At 41.9% G+C, this 26908-nt stretch overlaps 1 protein-coding gene across 8 annotated transcripts in view; it reads left to right on the plus strand.

The window, feature by feature from the left end:
- Window positions 1-26908, plus strand: part of TMEM108 (transmembrane protein 108) — a 289709-nt gene that overhangs the window by 151392 nt on the left and 111409 nt on the right. For 6 of the 8 annotated variants that reach the window (XM_072953119.1, XM_072953338.1, XM_072953166.1 and 3 more), the window contains one exon: window positions 7106-7191. In XM_072953119.1, the coding sequence (XP_072809220.1) occupies window positions 7152-7191 (40 nt within the window). In that variant the 5' untranslated portion in view covers window positions 7106-7151. The remainder of the gene's footprint in view (window positions 1-7105; window positions 7192-26908) is intronic. The other 2 variants (XM_072953224.1, XM_072953274.1) reach the window with 1 other exon arrangement.

Consider the following 26908-nt stretch of genomic DNA (forward strand, 5'->3'; position numbering starts at 1 on the left):
CCATCTTCATATACTTCTACTAATTCATGACCTCAAGGAGTATTTATTGATTACCAGCTGTGTGCAAGACTTTGTTCTTAAGCCCTGGGGAAATAGCAGAGACCAAGGTAGACAAGAACCCTGCTCTCAGATCAGTCTACCTTTCTATCCCATTGACTCTGCTTTAACAAAGGGGCTTTCCTTTTCCTTCCTGTCCCGTGAAGCTGTCTTGATCAAGGTCCACAGAAGAGATGATGTTTAAACCAGCCCTTGAAAAATGAGTAGACTTTGGACAGGCAAAGGAAGAACAGAGTAGAGCCCAGCACTCTAGGCAGAAGGACCAGGAGGAATGGAGTCGTGAAAGTGTGAGCCCTGCTCGGGGAGCTGCCCCTGGGCTTCTCTCTTTCACATGTCACGGAAGTGCCTCTGATGGGTGGGCGTCTAACGGGAATCCCAATGACAAGGGCCTCTGAGAAATGTCGTTTCCAGGCTTCGTGCCCCTGAGAGACAAGGGAGAGCTCAGAAGGGTGGAGGTTGTCCTGAATATCAACACATGCTATCTGGCCCCGCAACAACTGATGAATTACTTATGAAGAGTTTACTAAAACATGTAGAACATGTTTTAATCACTTTCTATCCACTTCCTTGGTGAGGGAGGGATCCCGCCCTAGGGGTTCGGGGACACACCCAGTGCTGGATTGATGAGGTTGACAGCAGCTGAACAGTCATGTCTCTCAGCTGAACTCAGAGCCGGGAGAGGAGGACAGGGCATGCCACGCAGGGCCACGCAGGGGCTGCATTCTGGAGAAGCGTGAACAACCAAAGGCTGTGGGAGGCAGGCTTTGTGGTATCAAGAGGCTGGGAGCCTCCTGGTTCCTGCGGACGATGGGATTGGCTTGTTTGAATAACTCCACTTGCTTCCAGGGAACTGGAGCCTACTACTGCGGGGTGAGCAGGAGCTATGCCTGGTCCCTTGGATAGGGAAAGTTGCTTGTCTAGGAGGCCTTGAGCAGTGGAGCAGAGAGGGAAGAGGAACTTGCAGTTAGGCCATTGAAGTCCTTCCTGATTGTACCAGATGTCAAGGCAGCATATAATAGCAAGCCTTAATTTGAGATCTTATACCACATAAATGACAAGCAGTCTCCACCAGTTTAGATAGAGAAAAAAGGGCATAACTTTTTAAAATTAAGATTAAATGGCTCTTATGTAATCATCTCCGTTTGCAAGGCAGCCCTTTCTTCCCAGGACTTTTTCTATTTGTGGCAAGCCCTAGAACCTCAAGGCCTGACCCGATTCCAAGGGGCAGTCCTTGGTAGAGCATCCCCAGGGAACGGAAACCAAGAAAGCAGGGCCTGGCTCTTAGTGAAGATGCTGAAGTTACTTGAATGAGTGACAATGATTGAATAAACGAGCATGTGAACCAGCAAGCAAGCCAAGCCAAGAGAGAAGCCCCACGCACATCACTGCCTTTGCTCCTACAGACACTGGTGTCTTTTGCCGTCCAGCAGCCAGTCTTCCACCAGCTGTTGTGTCCATGGATTCAAAACCACTTTGTCCCTGGTGGGAGAGGAGTGAAGACTCTTCTCCTTAGATCTGAAACCCAGTCTTTCCTGCTTCAGCAGCTGCACACAGCCTCTAGTGGGTTGGAGGGAAAGGGGGAAGAATCTGGAGCCCAGGAAGCGTTGCCCACCCAGCCTGCCCTTACCTGAAGCACTTCCCAGGGTCAGCATCATAGACAATAAGTTTTCTGCACTACACACTCATTGTTTTTCTTTTCTTTTACTGTTTTTCTCACACACACATTTTCCCCAGCCTCTGTAACCATGTGTCCAATATCGCAGCCAATTCAATTTAAATTTCATGCCCCAGCTACACCAGCCACATTTTAAGTGTTCAATAGCTACCTGTAGCTAGTGGCTGTTATACTGGGCAACACAACTTACAGAACATTTGTATCATCACAGAAAATTCTGTTTGACAGTACCACAGTTTTGTGCACAGTACATCAATTTTGAAGGATCATTCATGCAGGTATTTAATATGCTGAATGCCAGCTATTCCCTGTCTGTGCCTGTCCCTATTCTAAGCACTGAGGATATGGCAGTGGTCAAGTTAGACAGAATTTCTGCCTCCCCAGAACTTACATTTTAATTTACAAAGCCTGCATCTAAATGTCAATGTGTATCAACAGCTTGAGGAAGGACAGCCTTGGAAAAGAGATGGCCAGTGGTTTTTTAAATCCTGGCTCATCCCCCAGTCTGATTTCCTTGAAATGTAGCTCAATTTTCTTCAACTTTTAGACCCTTGAATTTTAGACTTTTGGTTTGGGCTGATTTGCAAGGCACAGTTGGCTTACACATTTGATTTACCTTTAAGTATTGGCTGCCATTGTTACGTCTTTTATGTTCCAGATGAAAGGTTTATTTGAATGTAGTTGTTCTAGGATTTAATTGTTTAAATCAATTCTGGCTGCCTGTGTCTAGGATTTTAATTCAGTGAAAGGTCTAGTTCTTACTGGTTGTGTATCACCACAGCAGAGACAACTACGTTGCAGTCATTTTGTTGGTTTTCCTACCGCAGAGCCCATGGGTTAATATGCTCCCCTCCCCACGTGGGGGTCACCCACAGAGCATTAATAATACTAGTCTAAAAAGTCAAATAAGGGAAATGCGTGGGATTTCTACATTAGCCAGTAGAATTCAGACACACTGTGCCAATGCTCCCAACAAGAGCTGCAAACACCAACAATCTGTTTGAACTAATGAACTACAAACACTGTCCCCACTGGGGAGCTGATGAATTACGGTCTGTTACAGTTGAAAGAGACGTTGGAAGTGGGTCTTTCTGCTCCAATTCCCCCCTCCCTACTTACTGGTTCTTTGAAGATGTAAATGATTTAAATCCCTGCTATAGCGTAATAAAGGGGTCCAGAACTTCATCTGGGCAAAACGTTAATGTGCATCCTGGAGGGCCTGTTGAGGTGCAGACTGCTGGGCCCCATCCCCAGAGTTTCTGAATCAGTGGGTGTAGGGTGCAAATGCAAATACTTTGCATTTCTCACACCGTCCTGGGTGCTGCTGGTGGTCTGAGAACCCCATTTTGTAAACCATGCAGTTACATTACTGTGTAATGGATGAGATGACCAGAGTGCCTACCTGGGTAGCCTAGAGATCTTAGGATCCAGCTGCGTGGTCCAGTTCTAGCCAGGTGTAAACTTGGGCCTGGCACCAGCTAGCGGTGGTCATCTAGTGTAAACACTGATGGGGACAGTTCTGGGTCCTGTAGCTATCGGGGACTTCCAGGGGGGTAACATTCCAGCTATCTCATGGTTAGTAAGCATTTGTTTTGTTTCATTGTTTGGATCTGGGTAGACTGAGACTTGGGAACCCAGCCTCCATCTCTGCTTCCCAACTACTGCCTGCCGCTTCCCTGTCAGTCCCGTCCTCTCCTCCACACCTCCTACCCTACCCGCCACCCCTAGAAGGTGAGAACTCTGGCCCAACCCTGCCTGAGAAGCTGGAGAGCCAGTCACATGATATCCAAAACTACACTGCTTAGGGATTCGAAAGCAGCCAGTGATAGCTTTCCTGTTGTTTAATGAATTCATCCAGACTCCCGCCTTACTGTCCTCACTCAGCATCTTTACCAATCAAAATCCTTCTTAGCTTTGAAAGTTTACAGCAGATTCCATCTCCTTCAAAAACCTTACTTGTACTCCCCAGAACATGTCGTTTTTCCTTCTTCTAAAGGGAAAGGAATGTTATTTCATTCTCAAAACCACCTTTCCATGTAGGTGTGATGCCTGTTTTACAGATACGGGTGCTGAGACAGGAAGGGTAACACATTTTCTAATTTGTTATCATTTGCTGTAACATAATGTAAGAATTTGTCTAATTCGGCTGGTGGAGCCAAAGCCGGCTGTAGAGTGATCTTTGACACGATGGTCTCTCCCCCTGCTGGACTGCAGGCTGCTGGAGGGCAGGGACTGTGCCTCACTTGCTTTTCTGCCCGGCCCCTGCTACTAGCACGTGCTTGTTACACGGTGGCGCTCAGTGTTTTCCCCAGACTGGATCTCCAGGCTCACTGCTGCTTGTCCTGTATCTTCCTGCCCCGCTTCTCTCTGCGTGGTTGGCTGTGGTCCTTCAGGGTGGCCCTCGCCCTGCTCCCACCTCAGAATTTGCAGCCTCAGCTCCTCACTCTATTTCCTCTGTGAATGCAGTGCTCAGGAGCAGGAACGTCGCTCCACCTTGGGAACAGGCGATTTGGAGATGATGTTGGTTTCGGCTGAGTGCCAGACTCTCAGTCCGCATACAGCTTTCACACCCTCTTCGAGGAACCTCAGTCTCTCTTCCTTCCATTCCTAATCTCTGAATCTCGGGCATCCGTAAGAAACAAGAAGCAGGGACACGTGAGAGGTTTATCAAAGAGAGACTGAGGAAAAGATCAGAAAGAGTTCATGTTGCTTAAAACTTGAATTGCATGAGATGCTGTGGATCTAAATATTTAAGAAACATTGAATCACTCATTTTCTGTTTTGAATATAACTTGCAAATGTGACTTCATGTACCATTCCACTTCCTCCATCTCTCAGAAAACTGCCAGTTTCAGGAATAAGAACAAGGGGACTGGCTTCACTGTGGCTCCAGCGCTGTCTCCAGCGGGGGCAGGGATCCCTCGGTCTCCAGCAGCTGGTGTTCCCCCAGGGTTCCGATGTGTAGTCTGGGTTAGAGCTGCTAGATTTGGTCTTGGTATCCATCCCTGGCTTATCATGAGAGCTGACCTGAGAGCCTTTTAAAATTGTCCCATCTAAGAATCTGGAATTAGAATTCCTTAGGGAAAGACCGAGGAATTTATTTTTAAAATAGATTCTGACCATCAGCTGGTTTAGGGAACACCAGTCTTGGTACTTCGAGATAGTTCTTCTAGCATTTGCAGTCATCAGAGGAAGGTTGAATTGTCAACATAGTTAAATGAGCTATTTGATATTTCAGGTGAGGTCAAATGCATTACTTTATTCATGCTTCCTAGCACAAGGAATAAGGCTGAGAATCATCAGAAATGCTTGGAATACCATGACTTCCCCATGAACTGAACTTGTCTACACTGGTCTTAACCCGTGACCTTAATCCTCGCTCTTCAAGTGGCAGCTCCTCCTGTTCTGCACTGGCCAACCCCACTCTTGACCACATAATTTTTCATTTCATTGTAATTTTTATTCCAACTGCACATTCAACAGACTCTACCTATCCTGTGGAATCGCTTGACATAAATTAGATATTTTGAAAGATTAAACCAGAGCCACAAATTAAAACTGTCTTCCTAGTAGTTCAAGAATTAGAGAAGCTTTTATGTGGACTTAAATGGGATGGAAGGAACTAACGAAGGGGAATGGAAAAAATAGAGTTTGAAGTTAAAGGTCAAAATTAAAATTTAGCGATGACTATGATATTGTGAATAATTGCACACCCTGGAATACGTTGCCTATTCAACACACACATCATAGGTTTAAATGCTCTTTCCACATATAAAATGTTCTGATGAGAGTGTTGCCTGTTTCATGAGGCCCTGCCTCCCTTTCCATTATAAAACTTGGCACATCTTTCAGAACAAATGTCTGCTACCCAAAGGAAATGCACATATTTTTTTAGATCCCCAAATTCAATTGCTAAGGATGTTTTTCAGGCACTGCAAAAGAAAAAAGAAAAAGGCATGAGTTTGCTATGGACAAGAAATAATCTTTTTCATAAGCAGTGCAGTCAAAATGACAGAACATGGCCCTTTAGTATTTGGCAGTGCTACAATATCGTTTAATTCCTTGACCTCAGTGTTCAGTCTTTAATATCAAAGCCATAAAAACGGAAGTGCGATGTGTATTCTTTACCTCGCACAAGCACCTTTCTGTCTCCTCAAATGAGATAAATGGTCTTAATACACTTTAAGGCCAGAAGGAGGAGGTCTGTGTCATTCTCATATGCCTCAAACTTCTGGTTCTATTTTCACCCTGTTGCTGACTTCAGTGGCTGTGGACAGCAGAACCCCCTCCTCCAACAAACGCAAATGAGCTTCAGCTGGTCTTGAGGAGCGTTCAGGCAGTGACCAGCTCAGTCCTCCAGGCAGAATCCACGTCAGTTGATCCCCTTTTGTAGAATTTTCCTTCGCAGGAGACAAATAATTTTTGCCCTTTTGTTTGGAATTCAGCATCTCAGTGGATCTGACAACCTCCAATATTTTCTTTTCTTTTTCAGAGAAGGAAATATGAATAGGAGGAGAGGAAAGGAGCTGTGTTGAAGGTGTTTTTGTTTTGTTTTGTTTTGTTTTCAATTGTATATGTATTTTATTGACATATAGTCAGTTTTCAATGTTGTGTCAATTTCTGGTGTACAGCACAATGCTTCAGTCATACTGTTACCAAGTCCAAACTCGTTTTGCTTGCCGCACGACAGGCCAGTAAATCCAGAGACAAGGTGCTGGGGCAAGGAATAGTGACTTTATTCAGAAAGCCGACAGATGAGTGGATGGCAGACTAATGTCTTGGAGATCCATCCTCCCCCAGTCAGAATACAAGTTCCTTTTATACAAAGGGGAGGGGATGGTTGGTTGTTGCAAATGTCTTGGTGTACGAATTCTTTGTTCGTGCAGCTGACCACGTGGGCCAGCTCATGGTGCTCCTACAAAACTTCCAACAAAATAAATGTTACTCTCTATTCTGCAACTTGTTATCTTTACATGAGTGCAGAGCTAGCAAGACTAAACCTAGAAAACAGGGCACAGCGTTAAAGCCAAAGGAACAGATCTAATGTGGAATTTCTTGTTTCTCCTGTTTCAAGACTAGATTCAGGGGAGATGAACTGGATATCCTCAAAAGTTCCAGAGCCAGATTCTCACTCTCTGGTTGCCCATATAAGTTTGCTTCAGTGGTGTGTATAGTTTCAAGATCTAACCGACTGATTAATTGGTAGTTTTATCACATAGACTGTACTGTGGTATATTCACTCCCAAGAATTTTTCCCTTCGAATCTGGTATTTTAGGCTTTATAGCCAGGATCGTGTTGAGTGGACTTCCTTCTGATTATTAGCTTGAATTATGTTCCCCAGATGTAACGATTTTCTTCTCCCAATTTCCTAGACAGAATCATGAATAAACTGGAGGACACGCAGGACCAGATGATACCATGAAGAGAAGTTTACAGGCCCTCTATTGCCAACTGTTAAGTAAGTTGATGTCACATTTCTTCTTTCCTAGAATAGACCAATGTTTTTATGTGTCCAGTGCTGGAAACTTACACACTTCCTGGAGGAAGACCAGAGTTTGATCAGTAAGGGAGGATGGTAAATTTTCCATCTGCTTCCTCTAGGTACTTGAAGTATCAAGCATTGAGTCATTCTGTTGCCCTGGGCATCAGTTACTGTACATAATTGCTATAGACCTCATTTTGATAATTCTAAATTGGCATGTTAGGGACATTTTGAAAATGAGTGTCAAAAACATGATTACTCTTGGTTTTGTGGCGGAGTAAGGGATACTCCAGCATGATCCTCCCTGGTTTTCTCATGGAGGGGAAATGGTGGGCGGTGGGATTTTGTCACATAGAACTAGAACCTGGTACCATTCAGTGACTGTACAACCTTTGACGTGGAATGTTTTGCGTGTTCTTAGATAATGAATGGTGAAAATGTGGTTCATTTAGGTTTGTGGAAGAATGAAGCGTGTTCAGTTACGATTGTCTCCGTATGGCACTCATGTGTTTTGGGGACTGTGCCACAAAACTCCAGTTGCTGCTTACAGACTGTATAGTCCTTAGGATTGGATTGTTACTGAATGAATGCAAAAACCAGTACCAGTTGGTAGGTTTGATATTTAGATTGACTCATTCAGGATAATAGTCAGTGCCCGCTCAGGGTCAAATCAAGCCATTGAGTTGGAAAAACTTGAAGTTCATTGTGCTTGTCTGGTTCTTGCTGAGGTAGAGGACCGATGTTTCCTAGGCTGAGTGGCTCCTTGTTAACTTTTGCCAAGAAAGTAACAAGAAAAGAGATTGAGAGCAAATCACCAGTCAGCCTTTAGAATTTAGCAATTCAAGTTATGTTGCACCCCCAGTGCAAAGCACTTTATCTACAGACAGCATTCTGGTTGGGTGTTTTAATTGACTCATTTTTGCTATTGAATTCTAATCCCTGAAACACAGATCACGTCAGCCTGGTTTCAGCCTGGTGGAACATAGCCAAGAGTTACAGGGACTCTCTCATGTTCTTTCTCCATGTATTCTGTAGGGATTGTTGCATTTTTTCTTTAATGATAAGCTTACTTTTTAGAGAAAAGGCTTTATGGATTGAAGAAGCAATGTCATCAAGGAATGATTAACTCTGCCTTGATGGGAGAGGAAACATTTGAAGGATAAATAGGATTACACACACATTCCCTATAGAAAGTGAGGCAGGTTTTGCAGGCAAAAGAAACAAGATATGAAAGAAAGCATAGTAGATTTGGAAGGCAGCAGAATGTTTGTTGAATTCATCTATGCTGATTTTGCATAATATCGTAAGGCCAAATATTATCTGAAAGGCACCAGAAAAGTATTTTGTGTCCAGAGTCAAGTCTTACACTGTAACAGGCCCATCCTCCTAGGCTCACGGTGTTGGAAAGCTGAAGGGATTTTGCTCAGACATTATCTGGCTAGCTGCAGAAATCAGCCTTGCCTTAACACTTTCATTGTTTGCAAACCTGCCTAGAAAGAAAGGCCAGCAACCAAGAGTAGATAGTTTCTTGCTGGTTAGGAGGTAGGGAGTGGCCCTGGATAAACCACCCTGATGGCTAGACAGCTGATTATGGGCTGGAGCCCGGCTTTGTACAGAGCTGAGAGGGTGAAGCACTTGGGCACTAGATCAATTAGTCTGACTTCAGGGAACGGTTTTCACAAGTTCATTGAGATGACGGGCTATTATTTGTAGCATTTTTTTTTCTCATGAGAGGAATTACATATTTAGTAAAGTCCTAGGTAATGTAAACCCCTGCATACATATACACACAATATCATATATGTCGTTGGTCAACCAGTTGTTAAGTTATGCCTGGACTAACATTGTCCACAAACAAAATGTTTTTTCAGTGTCTAAAACAGACTTGAGAACTACAGAGTCAACATAAACTTATTATGTTACTTTATGTCACTCAGAAAACTGATGTTTTTAATTTGGGGGGGGGAAACTGATGGAGGGTTCTGGTTATCTTTTGTTGCATAACAAATCACCACAAAGTTTGTAGCTTAAAGCAGCAACAATGACTTATTTTGCTCATGAATCTGCAGTTTGGTCACGTTGGCAGACTGCTCCACAGTGGCGAGGATCTGGGCTGGAATAACTCCAACACCTGGAGGCTGGAACAGCTAGGGCTGGCCCAACATCTTTTTTTTTTCCCCTCAGGCCTTTTCACAGAACAAAGTAAGGTTTCCTCACAGCATGGTGGCCTCAGGGTGGTCAGACTTCTTACACAACAGCTCACGGCTATGAGGCCAAGGCAAAATCTACAAGACTTCTTAAGAATTAGACTTGGAAACCCCAGAGCAATACTTCAGCCACATTGTATTGGCCAAGGAAGTCACTAAGGCCAATCCTGATCCCGGGGGAGGGGGGTTGGACGGCACCTCTGAAAGGGAGTTGAGAAGGAGTTTATGGTCATCTTTAGCCTACCAGAGAGTATCTGCTTAAAAAGAAAGAAAATTCAAGCAATTACTCACTAGTGGGCATGAGCCAGTCCAAGAGTCTCATTATCAGCTAAGCTGCTCCCTCTTGTGTGCCTACTGTGTTCACAGGCATCTGCTGATCAGTTTGCCTGAATCTTCTCATTCATCCCAGAGGTAAATGCTTCAAGATGAAGACGTGTTAGTAATGAGTACGTTAAGGAGTGGCCCAGGGTGACCAGGTGGTGAATGATGGAAAATTCACACTCAGGTTTCTCTCCACCTCTTTAAGCTGTTTTTCTGTCCTGCCTGGTGCCTCCACCACACAGGGGAGAAATCAGCAGCGTGGCTTCTGTGCCTTGCCCTGTGACTAGATGGGGGTGGTTCTGACCCATGAGGGGTAAAGTTTGTGTCTTATTAATGATGTCAGGTAAGGCTAAAATAAATCCAGGCTCTCTCTGGATCACTGCATTGCAGTCACTGGGGCTTCTGTGTGCCTGATGGGGGCTGAGGGATGCAGTCTTTGGCAGGCAGGGCAATTGAGGTTTTAATATTTTACTTTTATTACAACTGAGTGTCTCTGCCTTTATTTTATTTCCTGGGCTGCATTCCACAGTGTAGTCCTGAGTGTTTCATCCTGGCAGCTTTGGCCCTTTGGGAGACTTTAACACATTTTATACGATACCTTGGACTGACTGAGAGCTTGAGGATTTAGGTGGTGATGAGACCTTCATGGTTATGTGAGAAATAAATGTTTGTATTCATTTTTCCTTTTTAGACCTGAATAGTAAAGTAGGTGCAAAGTTACTGCCAGGAATCCTGGATTTTGGGGCTCCGAACCAGGGTTCAAATTATGTCCCCACCACTTAGTAGGTGCCTTATGTTAGGTAAGTCACTTAACCTCCATGTGCCTCATATGCAAAAGGGGATATGACCACCCACTGCATAAGATGTGTTGAGTGAGATAACGTGGCACATAGAAGACCTACCATAAATGCCTGTCCCTCACTGGGCCTTCCTGTCTGTGGGAGAAGGGTACAGCCTCCTTGGGAGCTCTACTCTAATCCATGCGTGGGGTTTTTGATTCATGAAACATTTCCTTCCACGATTTGATCCTTACAAACCTTATAAGGCAAACGGGGCTTTAATTATCACTGATCTCATTCTACAGAGGAGGGAGTTGACATAATCAAGGCTGCCTTTCCCAGGCCATGTCACACTTTTTTAAAAGTAATAATGGAAAATAAGGACATCATCACAAACTTAAGAACACGATGTCACTGGGGAGGCACTGAGTCCTGAGTTAACAGATTTGGTCTTTGCTTGGGTGCTGTGTGCTGAAGATTCATTGTTACTGCATTTTTAAGAAGTCTAAGATAATTATTTTAAGCTTATGAAAATAAGGTTTTTTAAGATGGCGATATCTATTTAAATCAAAGATGTTTTGATACTTAGGAGCTAGGGAGTGATTCTGTCAATAAGTTAAACATTTGCTCTACACGCAGGCATTTGTATTTCTTAAATCATGCTCTGTATCATCGGTATCTCACTTGCTCTTGCATCCTCTGCATATACTGAACGGTGGGACCATACAAAGTAACCCTTTGCTCAACCCAGAGAACCGTCCATGGCTCCCTATCTTACCCAGGAGGTGGAAGAGAAGGAAAACACCTAGTGTAGATGTGGGCCTCTAACCTGCAGAATTTACAAGGTGAAGGAGACAACTTTTCTGCCCTCTTTACCTGGAGCATGGGGATTGTGCCTCTCTCAGACTTGAATTATGTACACACACCCCCAAATCCTTATTACTCACCACTCTAGACTCTCCCAGGCATAGTAAGAAGCTGCTTGCATGTGGGGTTTATTTCTGATGGGATGTTCTGCCTCTCATCTGATCTCTGGAACTGAGCAGAAGCCCCAGAAAATACTTTAAAGTGAGCGAAATGTCTTTGGTGCCCATCTCAGCTCTAACTAGCCATTTTTGCCAGCCAGCCACCCAGTGACTTTATTCTTCCCTCCAGTCACTTCTTAAACTAGTAATGTCCACATAGTAATATCTTCCACAAGGGATTAACACTTTCCCCTCTGTTTTCTCCATGCTTATCCTTATCCCATAGTAGAACCAGAATCCCACCATGGTACCTCCCCAGGCCGGTTGTGGTCCTGAGGTCTGTGATCTGAAGTTCTTGTGTGTTCCATTAAGGTAGAAAGCAATATGACTAAATTAGTTAATGCCAAGGTGGCTTTATTGGCTAAGAAGAGTTAAGGAGCTTCTCCATAACTTTCATGGACATTTGCATGTTAAAAGAAATTAATTTTACCTTCTCAAGGTAAATGCAATGTTGGTGTCATTTGAAACTGTATTGAGTATAGCAGTTTAAACAGGTAAGTTTCCCAGCGCCCATCCATTTGTCTGGAAGTCCTTGAGTCAATGGTCTTAAATCTTCAGATCATTTCTCTTTCTGCCTCATCTTTTGCCTCTTGGCCAGCTAAAACCAGAAATGATCTTCTTATGCCTTATCTGTACCCTGTCATGACTATCCAGCCAGATTTCCAACCCTGAATACCTGAAGTCATCCCAACTTATCCTCTACCCCAGCCTGGGTGCATTTGGATCCCAGCTTCCGTGGACTCTAACTTGCGAATCCATTCATTTCTCTGCATCCCCACTGTCTCTTCTTAGTGAAGGACTTCCCGTGGTCTCGCCTGGACCCTTTTAATAGTCTCCCTGCTTGTTGCCCTAATCTCAGGCCTCCTCCTTCTACTTTGTCCTCACATAGCTGCAGAATCAGCTGCCTGTCCTCTGCTGATGATCTTCTGATGGCTTTGCATTGACAGGAGCAGCAGTCACAGTGTGGTCCCGGAACCTCTGGGGAACCCTGAGACCTTTGCAGAAAGTCTGTGAGGCTCTCCCTTTCCCAACTACATATCTTTACAAAGCCAGGTTTTCTTCATATTCTTCAACCATATTGCCACACATTGAATGCAGAAGCTGAGAGCCAGCTAGCTGTCTTTCCTAAGCCAGATATTAAGGAGATTTACAAAACTATAAAACAATGGCACCTTTCTCACTAATTTTTCTGTTTTAGAAAATACGGTTATTTTTTATTTAAAATGTTATTTGTTAATATGTAATGAGTTTGTTCTTATTTTAATGGGTTAATTTTTATTTCTCAGCTTTAAATTTTAGTACGGTAAATAGTAGTAGGTATAGCCCATATAAAGACTCTGTGGTTGTCAGTAATGTTTAAGATATTAAAAATGTCATGAGACCAAAGTGTCTGAGAACCACTGATCTAGGGTTTAAGCCGAAATTCCTTAGGTTAGCATTCAAGACTGGTTAACAGTCTGGTCCCAGACTACCCCTTCCTCTCGCCTCAAGCCACTTCTCTCCTTCACAAGCATACACACGTATACACACCCCCCCACACACACTACTCCATGCAGTGGACGCCCAGTGTGCTTCAGCCACCACAACTGACATTTCATCCCCCACAAAATACAGTTATCCCTCAGTGTCCATGAGGGGTTGGTTCCAGGAACTCCTGTGGATACCGACTTCCATGAATGCTCAAGTCCCTTACAGTCAGCCCTCTGCATTCGTACAGTGGAGTAAGAGTGTCTATTTATTTACTGAAAAAAATCCACATATAAGTGAACCCGTGCAGTTCAAACCTGTGTTGTTCCAGGATCAGCTGTATTTAGCTCTGGGTGTCTGTGTGCTTGTTTTCAGGTTGTCCGGCTCCTCAGCATGGGGACTCCAATTCTTTCATTCCCCCGGCTCCAGTCTAATCTAGAGCTTGAATCATAGTGGGCCTCAATATATGTTTAATGTAATGACCATATGTCAGCAAATCTAAGGTGTCATTAGTCATAAGATACACTGTTATTTTATGAACCACTGAGAAGGAATAAATGCTTCAACTGTAAAACCATCATACACCATCAATTAGACCTTACAATGTGGAAGCACGTGTGTGGATAAAATACAGAACTATTTGGGTGGATTGTAGCTAACTGGGTAACATGGTCCCTGGGTTTTTGCCACTAAATTGTTTAGGACCAAGTCTCAGCAAACTGATCTGTATCACCAGCTTCTACCTAGGTAGGCCCTATATTACAAAGGAACTTCCCTTTGGAGCTGGAGAGAGATCAGAGTGGCTGAAGCTGGTGAGTGTGTTCTGTCTCCATGGTTTGTTTTTCCTGATAAGTGAGAGGAAGTTTTTCCCTGAGGTTAATGAGGGAGAGTTAATATAAATCATAACAAACATGGAATTTAGGTCCAAACAAGTGTTGACTCCAGAAATACAGGCTCTTTTAGACGTTATAGGCAATCATAAAGATACTACATAATGTTTATGTGCGAAATGAAGAGTTTTCATTTCCTCCCCCACCACTGGAGGTGTCTTCCCCCTCCCGCACTGTCTGACCACAACCTCCTTGGAGAGTGACAGTGTGGCAACCATGTTAAAGACTCAGATTCTGGATTAAGACTGCTTGGTTTCAAATCTTGGTTTGCCATGAATTCTTTTCCAGTAATTTTTATATTTATTGATATATAAAAAAGGGGAAAAAAGGAGAACAGACTGGATTACTCTGATTGGCCTTCATCAGTATTTCTCAAACCTGGATTACATTAGAGTCACCTGGAGAGCGTCTAACAAATCTTCTTGCCCAGACCCCACCCCAGATCAATTAGAATCTTTGGGAGAGAGGGTAGGGAGTGGGGAGGGCTGGGCTTCAGGTGATTCTAATGTTCAACCAGGGTTGAAAAATCACTGGCTTAGAGCAGTGGTTTTAAACTTAATCATGGAACAGAATCACCTGGAAGGCCTGTTTACACACAGACTGCTGGGCAAGACCCTGGAGTTCCTGATTCAGTTGATCTGGGGTGAGGACAATGGTTTGCATTTCTAAGTTTTCGGTGATGCTGAAGCTTTGGCCCAGGGACCACACTTTGAGAATCACTGTCATAGACTAAAGAAGGGCTGTCCTGGAGCTGAAGATGCTTTCAGCTTCCCTCTACCACGTGAGCTGCCTGGTAATAAAATGAATCTTGGAACAAAATCAAGGTCAGTTAGGAAGGAAGAGGAGGAGAGAAGATACCACGAAGGGAACCAGCAGAATCACAGTGCTGTCGGGTTAGGAACTGGCAGAACTTTCATGTTCCTCTTCAGGATACACTGGAAGTCCGTTTTTACTCTTTTAAGAAAGGGCTCAAGGAATGAACCAGCCAAGATTATAAAGCAAAGAGAAAACACAAGAGTGGCCCTTGGTCCTGACTGTTCACTGCAGTGGGCCCATTTTAGAACTTGATTTTCTAAGACTATTTCTTCCTCATTACATGCTGGATAATTCTTTTGCAAATCAAGAATTTGAGGCTGGATTTTTTTTATTATGAAAAAATTGCAAATATTCTCTAGGGAGAACAGGTCTCTTTGGTTCTAAAGTTTAATTCATTCACACAGAAAAAAATTGAGGCGGTAACACTTTGAAGTGTGATGGGAAGTTTATGCGTCCTGAGTCCTTGAAAGTGTCATATTGATTTAATGTCTTTTACATTCTAAGTTATGATTTTTAAATTTATGTAAGTCAACAGCTGTCTTACATAGACCGAACGAACCTTAGTAAGATATTCTCATTATAAGCAGTGCCAGTGAAGACTGAGGAAAAAACTAGCTTAAAGAAACTCCATTTTATGACTTTGGAGTATATTGTTACATAGTTGGCAGGAATGCAGGTGAAGAAAGTCATGTTCACACTTAGGAGAGCTGTTGACTCATGCAAATTTAAATGTTAACTCTTAATGAGTAAATTCAGTTTTATATATGAAAGGACTTTTGCTAAAACATATGGTGGAAGAGAGCATGGAATCTGGATTTGAAGAATGTACTTTGAGCTCGCCCGTCTTCTCTGAGTGCTTAACTTCCCAAAGCTGCCTCATTTGCCTTAACTGCGGTACACAGATGACGAGTATAATGTCTCCCCTGGGGACTGTTGCGAGAGTTAGGTGATCAGGGCATAAAATCATTTCATAAGTTGTAAAATGCCTTCCAAACATGAATTGTCATTTTACTACTGTTTTTAAATAACTTAATTATTTATTTTGTTACTAAATTGTACTATTATTTGGTAAATCCCATTTAAAATTTCTGAAAAAGGAAATGTGAAGGACAGTCTAGCTTGTCCTCACCCAGCCCTTCTGTGTGCATCTCAGCCTGACCTCCACATCAGTCCTGACCTGGCAGTGCTACGTCTCCCCAGTTGCCAAGGAGCTTAATGATGCAGGGGGAAAACCTGTTGTTTCTCACAGTTTTCCCCCATTTGTCTATGAGGCCTGGACATCATGCTGCTGGCTGATTCCACTAGCAGCTCCAAAGGAAACTTTCATGAAATGCACATCTCTTGGGAGAAGAACACGGGTCAGTGTTACATTCTGAAACACCAGATGTCACAGGCTTCTGTCATGGCTCTAAGTTAATTACCAAGTGATAGTTCTTTTCTACTAAGAACATTAGCAGATAACTCTGATTGAGATATCCAGGGCACAGATGCCCAGATAGGCAAGGTGCCTGAGAAGCAGACAAAGTCTAAATTTTGTCGTGGGGAAAACTATCTCACATAAATTCTTAAATCGCAAGCAATTTGCAGGTAGAGCTCTTCCTGAATGAATGAGCTATCGAGAATGGAATTCTTAGGAGACATCCCTGCTTTAAACCCCTGTCCACAACCCCGGGGTAGATCATTTGGTACCCCTCTATTTTCATTATCTTTTGACTCATGTTCACAAAGAATCTATTATGTGCCAAGCAGTGTGCTAGGTACTGGGAATGAAAGGATGTGAGCCTTTCCCTGAACCACGAGCTCCAGGCTAGTGTAGAGAGAGGCTCCACCCAGAAAACTGAGTATGAACATGGTTCATCGTGACCCCTTATCAGACAGAGTGCCTGCTTCATGAATGGCTTTGGGGAAAATTCTGTGGATTAAAAAGAGATATAAGGCCTAACCTTTGCTCTCAGGAAGCTTACTGTATAATCAGGAAGACAGGTACAGAAGATAAAAAGAAGATAGTATGTTTTAGGGTATAATAAGAAACCACGGGTCAAGCCATGTTCTTAAGTACAGCTTAACTAGTAATAAAAGTGATGTTTTGATTCAAATTCTGACTCCTCTATGTGTGTATGTGTTTTAATGGATTCCAAGCTTGGAGCAAGGCAGTGATTTGTCCCTGTAATCAGCACTGCAACCAAAAGAGACTAGTGAAAACAAGCTGTTCATATTTCACAAAGCATTTCCCCATCCTGACAACCCCGTTACTGGGCGCCATTTGTATCACCACGTTACCACTAAGGAAATGGAAACACAAAGGAGCCAAGTGTTGTGGCCAAGATCCTGCAAGGAACCTGGACCCAGATCTTCTTACTCCCAGTCCAATATCTTTTCCCACAGCCTAGCCTCCCATGTTTTATCTAAATCACCAGCCTTGTCCAGGGAATACCGTACGACCCACCGAGGAAAGTTGTGTCATCAGATCGTGTGTTTCTTCTTGGAGTGTTTCAACTTCAGTCGGTGAACTCCTGTAGCCTTTCCCTCACAATATGCCTCATCTTGTTCTAGCAGCTTTGGTGATTGGTCTTTTTGTCATCCCCACCCCCACCTCCAGTCTGTTTAAACAAATAAAACAAACAGTAGCAGGATTGGGGTGTTGGCTCCCAGTTCAGACATTGGCTGGATAATATTTGGGAAAGGAAATATTGCACTCCATTGAGGCAGTGGGCCATTCCTTTCATAAGCCGATGAATCGAGTCCATTTACCCTCATTATTCCTTAGTTAGCAAGCTCTGGTTGTGCCCTCCTTATGGCTATATTTTTAGAAATCTTAGATTATTATAGCAACTGTGAAAAAGAATGGGAAAAGAAATCTGGCTCCCAATATACATCTGCTTAATTGTTTCTTGAATTAAATGTGTCTTCATCTAGCCCTCAAAGAATGCTGCACCCATTCCTGCTGCTGATTGAAAGCCGCTCCCTTGTGTGGCTGCTGAGGGGGCTACCAGATGATGAGAGATGCTTCAGTCTGCTGCTGGTCCTCCCCCTCCTCCAGCTGTTTATTCTGGGTACCAGCTGGGCCCAGGAGGGTAGAGGTGGACAAGGCCAGATAGAATGTGTGGATAACTATGACGTGACATCTCCCTCACAGTGCCAAGTGAAACATTAGCAATTTGTGTTGAGTCTGATATTCTAAGTCATGGTGTTTAAGCCTCATTCCAGCTGATGAGGCTGTAATGGGACAGCCCTGCTGTGCATTGGAGAGTGACAAAGGATTCAGGAATAAACAAATATGACACACTGTTGGGCCATATCCTAGCAGCAGAGGGCAGGGAATGTGAGCCCTCACACGGTTTCTCTCACACTGTGGTTAATTATAGAAAATCTCTGAAGGCATTGTAGGGGGAAAAGCCAGAGTAGGGAATACTCGGAGCAGGAAGGTGTAAACTGATGTTTTACTGCCACCTCCAAGGTCCTGCTGCAGCCATCTCTCCCCCACCTGCCCTGCTGCTGTCCTGAGGGCCTCGCTTTCTGTCTCCTCCCCACCCCTGCCTCAGACTTCTGCCTTGGTTTCTCTACCTGGCACTCCAGTTTTCTGCAGTTTCCCCTGCCGTTTCCAGTTTCCCCTGCCGTAAACCCACCTCTGAGGGTTGCCCACTGAGCTTCTGCCAGCATCTTCCCCTACAGAACTGGGTTCTGGTTCCCACAAGCCCCCAGCACCAGGGGCCTGCCCAGACTGGTCACCCAGAGCTGAGACAGGGAAGCAGACTGGCCTGGAGTCTTGGGTATTCCTAGGGTGCAGGGCCGAGCTCTCATGACTTGTCCAGGCTGAGGCCGACATGACACGTTCCACTGTGCTTGCCAAGTTGTCCACGGCAGCATTGTCTGTAGCTGCTGGGTTTTCTCCTGCCCAGACTTGGCTCTTCTTTCACATCATCACTGATTCCAGGCTGAGGGACCACCATGCCTTCCTGCCAAGCCCACCCAACATAGCTCACTTTCTTTCAGCACTGGCAGTATTTCAAGAGAAAAAAATTGCAGGATTTGATCATGGGACCAGTGAAGAAACCCATTTTGCGTTTTGTTTCCCTGGAAGAAAGATGATACAGCCCAGTGAGGAGAAGAAAGGAGATAAAAATATTTTGAAGATGCTTAGAATCCTGGAGTAATAAAGAATGAAGGAATGCAGATAACGGAGTACAAGGAGTTAGAAAAATGGTCTTAGTTGAGTCCAGAGATATGAAGATATGAGGAAATGAGATCAGGGTGGCGGAAGGCTAGAGAAAGAGGAAGAGAAATGAGGAATGGAAAATTAGAGTTGAAACGATAGAGAAGTTTTTTAATCAACCCCTTATCCTGTGGTTATAGATCATAATGATGTGGGCAGTTTTAAGTCATTATATTTTATCTGCTATTTAATATAGTTTTCATAATAGAGTAACAGTCCACAAAAGCCCAACATATGGTACTCTGAAAACCCCACTGATTTGCAAATATCCTGCAAAATCCTGTTGTTTAGCTACTAAGACTGTCTACCAGCTGCACAAGTAGACTGTTCGGGTGAATTTCAACAGGGGTTTGGGGTATCAAAAAAACATAATCAAGGAAGCAGTCAGACCTTAGTGATGAGTTTTCCAGTTCATCGGAGACTCCTCCAATAGTGACATCAACTGTTGAGTCTTAGTTGTCGCCATGGCTACTTAGATGCCACTGGGATAACCCTGATCATCTTTATCCCATGACTGATGACGTTTTAGAGGTATGTTCATCTGATTCGGAACCCAGCTATAAGAAGCACCATCATGTTAAATTAATTCTGTAGCAATCAATTTTCTTCACATTAAAGAATAAAGAGCTTTTCAATTTTTTGAACAATACTTTAAGTAACTGTAATGTGTACAGTAGAAAACTTTTTAATAAGAAAAGGAAATTTTATTTTATGACAATGCAGTAGTTATATGTATTTTTCTAGCTTTATTGAGATATGATTGACATATAACGTTGTATAAGTTTAAAGTGTACGTGTTGGTTTGATAAACCTATATTGCAAAATGATCACTACTATAGTGTTAGTTATATTTGCATTACGACATATAATTACCATTTCTTTTTTTAGGATGAGGCTAGACTATTTAAGATCTACTTATTCTCTTAGCAAATTTCAAGTATATAATAGAGTATTATTAACTATAATCACCATGCTATGTGTTAGTTTCTCAGAACTGATTTATCTTATAACTGGAAGTTTGTGCTCTTTAACCAACATCACCTCCTTTCTTCCAGACCCCTGGTAACCACTGTTCTAGTCTCTGTTTCTATGACTTCAGCATTTTAGATTCCACATATAAGTGAGATCATGCAAGTATTTGTCTTTCTCTGACTTTTTTCACCTAATTTAGTGTCCTCAAGTTCCATCCGTTTCATCACAAATGGCAGGAGGACTTTCTTTCTGATAGCTGAATAATATTCCATTGTGTGGATATAGATACATATACTATATATATTTATTTATATGTATTTTATATATATATAGTATCTTCTTTATCTGTTCATCCATTGACAGGCATTTAGGTTGTTTCCATATCTAGGTATTGTGAATAATGCTGCAGTGAACATGGGAGTACAGATATCTCTTTGAGATTCTGTTTTTATTTTCTTTGGATGTATACCCAGAAGTGGGATTGCTGGATCATATGGTAGTTCTATTTTTAGTTTTTCCAGAAACCTCCATACTGTTTTCCACGGTGGCTGTAGCAACATTTACAGTCTCACCAACAGTGCCCAAGGGTTCCCTTTTCTCCATATCCTTGCCAATATTTGTTATTTCTTGTCTTTTTTTATGATAGCCATTCTAATAGGGATGAGGTGGTATCTCAATGTGGTTTTGATTTGCATTTCCCTGGTGATTAGTGATGCTGAACATCTTTTCATGTACCTGTTGGCAATTTCTTCTCTGGAAAAAATGTCTATTCAGTTCTTCTGCCTGTGTTTTAATCAGATTGTTTATTGTTTTTATTGTTTGTGTTTTTGTTTTATTTGGCATTTGCTGTTGGGTTGAGTTCTTTATATATTTTGGCTATTAACCTTTTATCAGATATATGATTTGCATTCCCATTCAGTAGGCTGCCTTTTGATTTTGTTGATGGTTTCCTTTACTGTGCAGAAGCTTTTTGCTTTAACATAATCCCACTTGCTTATTTTTGCAAGCAAAAAAAAAAAAAAATCATTGCCAAGACCAAGGAGCTTTTTCCCTATGTTTTCTTCTAGAAGTTTTATGGTTTCATGTCTTACGTTCAAGTCTTTGATTTATTTTGAGTTGATTTTTATATATGGTGTAAGATAGGGGTTATATGTATTTTCAAAATATGTATTTTTAAGTTTCAAAAATTATGCTTTCTTGGGGTATCTGAACATCTAACTGTAGGGGTGGAGTAGCTTTAACAAATTCTCAATTTTCTCAACTCTAATTTAATTTCTCTTCTGTTTTTCTTCTTCTCTTTTCTCTCTTAAAGTAGAATTCTGTGGCATTGAGCCACTTGCGTAAAATCATATAGCGTATCACTGAAACAAGAACCCCTTGGATTTTGTTTGTTTATTTTACTTTATTTGAGGTCTACTCTGATTTGTTTAGTCCTTCTGGCGTGTCTGGTGGGTTGGTGAGCTTCCCCAAGATCTCAGTCAGTCCATAGCCAGCCATTCTGTGACTCAGACAGGCACTGAATGAGATTAATAGACAAAGAGATGTGGGCACTGTGCAAGGTCCTGGATGTATTCCTTAAAACTGAACAAGAAAAATCTTAAAAATCTTATACCACTGAAAAATATCCTTTCTAAAAACAAATCTTCTTGGGCATTCATTAAAGCACTTGCTATGAAGGCACTGCAGAGGATATAATGTATAAAGACAAGATCTCTTCTCCTTAAAAGAATTTCATACAATCAACCAACAGATAGTCGTTTTAATCAGTGTAGATCATTGGCTGTAACAAACACCACCAAGATCACAATGGCTTAAAGTAACAAAGATTTGTTTTCCACTCACCCAAAGTTCCCAAGTAGATGTTTCTGGTTGGGCTGGTTGGATGGCTTTCCTCCAAGATTTGATCAGGTTTCTTCCATCTTATGATCCCACTGTCTTCAGTGCTGGCCTCCAGGACCATCACAGAAGGGAGAAAGATATTGCATACTTACCCTTCTCTGCCTAGAAGTATACACATGAATTTCTACTCCCATCCCATTGGCTCAGTTTAGTCGTATGGCCCCATCTAGATGCAGAGAGACTGGGAAATGCTGTGTGTAGCTGTGCAGCCACTTCCTGGGAACAAGTACACACTGTGGGAGGGAAACATGAATCTTGGATAGTCAGTGAGTCATCTCTGTGTTCTTGGCTCTATGCTTAAAACCCTAGGTGGAAGGATAACTAACTAATGAAACAAGACAGCGTGACAAGCATTTGCTCCTTCCGACAGCCTGCAGTATAGAGTGAAATAAAGGCAGTAGGCATGCTTCTTAGAAATAATTAGTTCTAACCACCGTTGCTATGTAACTCCCACAGCACTGTTTCACTAACAGTTTTCTATTGTGCAGTTCTGTTACCATCACTGCCATCCTCTGCTGATGTGAGTGCCCTTGAAGTAAATGAGTAGGTGACCAGAACCACATTAATTTCAGGTTTGGTAGACTCATAGGAGTAAATATTGCTGTTCACAGATTGAGAAGGATGAAAGGAAAGTAAAACATGTTTCATTTCAACTCCCTGCCATGCTAGTATTAAAAGAGCTGAAAAAGTCTGGGTCTGTGAGATGAATGGAAACAGGGCTATTATCTAAGGTTATTCAGGCTGTGAACTGCACAGCGGTAGGGGCACCATTCACATGTAGACTGTGTTAATGTTGTCCTCCTGGAATTATGTGGCTATTCTGTAAAGGGCTGAAGGAAATTTTTAGCAATGGAATAGTAAGAAAAAAGTGTTTTAAACACAGTTTATGATGCTTTAACTCAAAGTTCACATTGGGACCCAGCAGATCACTTTCTTTTTAGATTTTTCTGATTCAAGTTCTGATCAAGTTTTTCTTGAAATAGTATATAAGGAGGTCTTGTCACATAAGCAAATATTTCATGTTTCTGTGAACAAATGGAAAATAAAATCAAGGAGAGAGCTGAGAACATGATGAAAGGCAGAGAAATGGAGACGGAAGGGTCAAGTAGCTATGACATTTTAAAAAGTAAATGAGTAGAAGGGGGGAGCCTCTCTGAGGCTCTGATCATTCATCTGTGAAACAGGAGGCTTAAACCAGGAGGTCTCTGACATCCTTTCCTGTGTACCGTATTCAGAGAAACAGAATGTAGAGTGTTCTACTGCAAATTTCTATTTTACACAAGAAATATCTCATAAAACAAGAAGAATAGTTTCGTAATAGGGACATTGATCTGTGCGTCGGAAAAGCTGGATTCTGATACTGACTCTGCTACTAATACTGCTGTCAATTATTTCATCTTGCCAAGCCTCAGTGTACCCATTTCTAAGGAATCTCAGTTTATCCACCTATAAAAAGAACATTTAAAAAAGACCATCAAATTTTCTACAAGATTGTTCCTACTCTTTAATATTCTCTGTTTCTAGAATTTAAAATTGAATGGATGTTTTTGCCCTAAAATAAAGAAAGAGATCCTAAGTGTCATTAAATCTCCACACTGAGTCGGATTATGTGGGAAAAGCTCACTAAAGAAGACTAGAAGTAAGGGCCCTGTGTGGTCTTTTCTGTTAGCCCATCCCTGGTGTTACTGCTTATCAAACATGCACTAAACTACTTAACTCTTTAGGTATGATCAGATTTATACAGACAACTGTGATGCATGCCACCCTTCTGATAGGCTTTTTGAGTTCTAATCTGTCTGTAGGAATATTTCTTTTGCGAGAGATCCATTTAATTTCACCTGTTTTCATTGTTGACAAAGCTTTCCTTGACTGGCTGATAGTCATCTTTCAAAATGTGTTTTGTATACTTGAAATTTGCTAAAAGAATAGATCTTAAACATTCTCGCCACCAAAAAAAGAAAAAGGTATTTGAGGTGATGAATAGATTGATTAGCTTGACTGTGGTGCTTATTTCACAAAATATGAAAATATCACGATGTATACTTTAAATCCATACAATTTTTGTTTGTCATGTGTACCTCAGTAAAGCTGGGTTAAAAAACAAAAGCAAAATAAAAAATGTGTCCTCAGCATCTTCTGTGCATACTGGGCTTTTATGGTCACTGTGAGTATTAAAGAAAATAAAAGGAAAAATATAATGGGTGTGATCTCACAGAGATGCTGGTTAATTCCACTAGGTATGAGAAGTAGGCAACTGGAGAGGTGATTTTAAGAACTAAATTGTAAACCTGGCTGCAGCACTGAAGGGGTCCTAAACATGTCATGTAAAGGAACACGAGCCATATGCCCATAAAGGAACATATAAAAGATATTTATTAAGTATTTGTAGTTTGGATCAATGTGCTTAGGAAATATCCACCTGCAGCAAAGGCGGCCAGTAAACAAACTTATCAGTCACTGTTACGGCTATAAGTGGAGCAAATAGTAGTAAAAGCTGCCTCCCTTGAGAAAATTTCTAGCCACAGTCTTGTTTCCTTACAGTTTGGATTTTGAATTCATATTACATGTTCCGTATGGGTTACTCTGACAGGAGATATAAATAAAAATAATTCCAATGATAGCACCTTCTGGGAGCCAGCCAAAGCAAATGAAAATTCTCTTGGTAGGAAAGCATCCTCAACCAAAGGGCCTCAGGACACCTACAGATTGACTTTAGCCAAATACGAGATCTCAATGACAATGTTGTCAAATATATAAGGAAACGAGCTGTGATAGTGGGAGTCAGCAAAAGAGAGACTCCCGGAGGGAAAGGAAAGGGAAGGAGGGTGGAGGGAGAGAGATTGATTTAGATTGCCAAGAACTTTAGCTATTGGAAAGATGAGATACTGAGTATGAACTCACTGGTATTCTCATAATCTGTCAGTGTTTAGTAAATTACCCCAGAATTCAGTGGCATAAAACAGCCATTTGTTATGTTCATGGAGTCTGTGAGTCAGGAACTCAGAATCCAGGGGGAGTGGTCTGTGTCTGCTCTGTGTTGTCTGGGTCCACGGCTGGATGGCTGGAAGCCTGGAAGTGTGGAAGGACTCAGCCACTGGCTGCTGCCATACTCTGAAAGCTCCTTCACTCTGTTTCCCATGGTTCATGGTAGTTGTGATTGGGACCTTAGCTGGAGTTATCAGGCAGGACATCCAAATGTGGCCTCACCTCATGGCCTGGGCTTCCTCACAGCCTGGTGTCTAGTCTCCAGAGCATCTGCAGAGAGAGCCAGGCAGAAGCTGTATCACTGTTTCTAAACTAGCCCCAGAGTCCTGATGCATGACTTCCCCAGCATCCTTTTCGTCAAGGAAATCACAAAGACCTGGCCGGGTTTGAGGGAAGGGAAAATAGACTTCACCTCCTGATGAGGGTTGGCAAGGTTCTGAGAGGGAATTTGGTACTAGAAATATTGTTGCACCCATTTTAGGAGAAGATAATATGTCACAATAGGTAAAAATATTTGAACAAATAAAAGATGAAAAATGGGGTAGGGGGTTCATGAGATAATAGACTATTAAAATTGACCAGTTAAATTTGAAAAAAGAACCAGCTGGAACTTACAAAATTACAGACTATGTAATCATTGGAATTTGAAACTCAGCAGATGGATTAAATAGCAGATTAAATATCTTCAAAAAGAATTAATGTACTGGAACACGGAGCTTAAGAAATCACCTGAAATATGTTATGGAGAAATAGTAAGGTACAAAATTTGAAAGATAGATTGAGACATGGAAGATAGCTTACGAAGGCCTAATTGGTATGATTGAGGCTTTGGGAAGGAGAGAATAGAGTCAGTGAGGGAGAAGAAATATTGGAAGACATAATAGCTCAGAATATTTTCTAGGATGTATGAAAGGTATAAATACCAAGATTCTGGGAGTACTGTAAGTGGGAAGCAAAAAATCAAAGGGACTCCACACCTGAATATGCAAACAATGAGACTGCAGGTAAAATGATGATCTTAAAAGTAGACAGAGAAGAAGTTTACTTATAAAGGCATAACACTTAAACTGACAGTTGACTTCTCTACGGCCATTACAGCATCCACAAAACAGTAAAATAATCTCTCTAAAATGCTGATGAATAACTGTCAATTTAAAATTATGGATACAGTGAAACGATCTTTACAGCATCAAAGCAAAATAAAAACATTTTCAAATTTTTGGCAAATAGAGCATTTCACAGATTGACCCTCATTTACAGAATTTCCAAAATATATGCTTCAGGAAGAAGAAAAATTTTCTCAGAAGGAGGGTCTTAAATGTAGGAAGGAATAGTCACTAAAGAAACTGGCAAACAATTTTCTGCATTAAACAACATAATAATGTCTAATTTGTAAGGTCAAAAAACAAAACAAAACAAAACTGAAGAAACATACTGGAAAATAGTAGCATTTAAGTTGAGAGGGATTGAACAGAATCAAAGTCTTTTTAATTCCTTTATGGTATTTGAGAAGAAGGAAAATTCATCAGTTAACGTAGACATTGTCAAGTAAAGTAGTCATGGCAGAATTTTAAGGCAACCACTAAAAGAAGAGAAATAACTTGACAAACAAACAGAGTTAAAAAAAAATGTGATAAGAAAACAATATAGTCCAAAGGGAAGTAATTAGAAATGAACATAGAGATCAGAATGGCCATCATTCAAAAGTCCACAAATGACAAATGCTGGAGAGGCTGTGGAGAAAAGGGAACCCTCCTACACTGCTGGTGGGAATGCAGTTTGGTGCAGCCACTATGGAAAACAGTGTGGAGATTCCTCAAAAGACTAGGAATAGACTTACCATATGACCCAGGAATCCTGCTCCTGGGCATATATCCAGAAGGAACGCTACTTCAAAATGACACCTGCACCCCAATGTTCATAGCAGCACTATTTACAATAGCCAAAATGTGGAAACAGCCTAAATGTCCATCATCAGAGGACTGGATAAAGAAGTAGTGGTATATTTATACAATGAAATACTATTCAGCCATAAAAACTGACAACATAATGCCATTTGCAGCAACATGGATGTTCCTGGAGAATGTCATTCTAAGTGAAGTAAGCCAGAAAGAGAAAG

The sequence above is a fragment of the Vicugna pacos genome, chromosome 1 (genome assembly GCF_048564905.1).
Source record: "Vicugna pacos chromosome 1, VicPac4, whole genome shotgun sequence".
Taxonomy (NCBI): Eukaryota; Metazoa; Chordata; class Mammalia; order Artiodactyla; family Camelidae; genus Vicugna; species Vicugna pacos.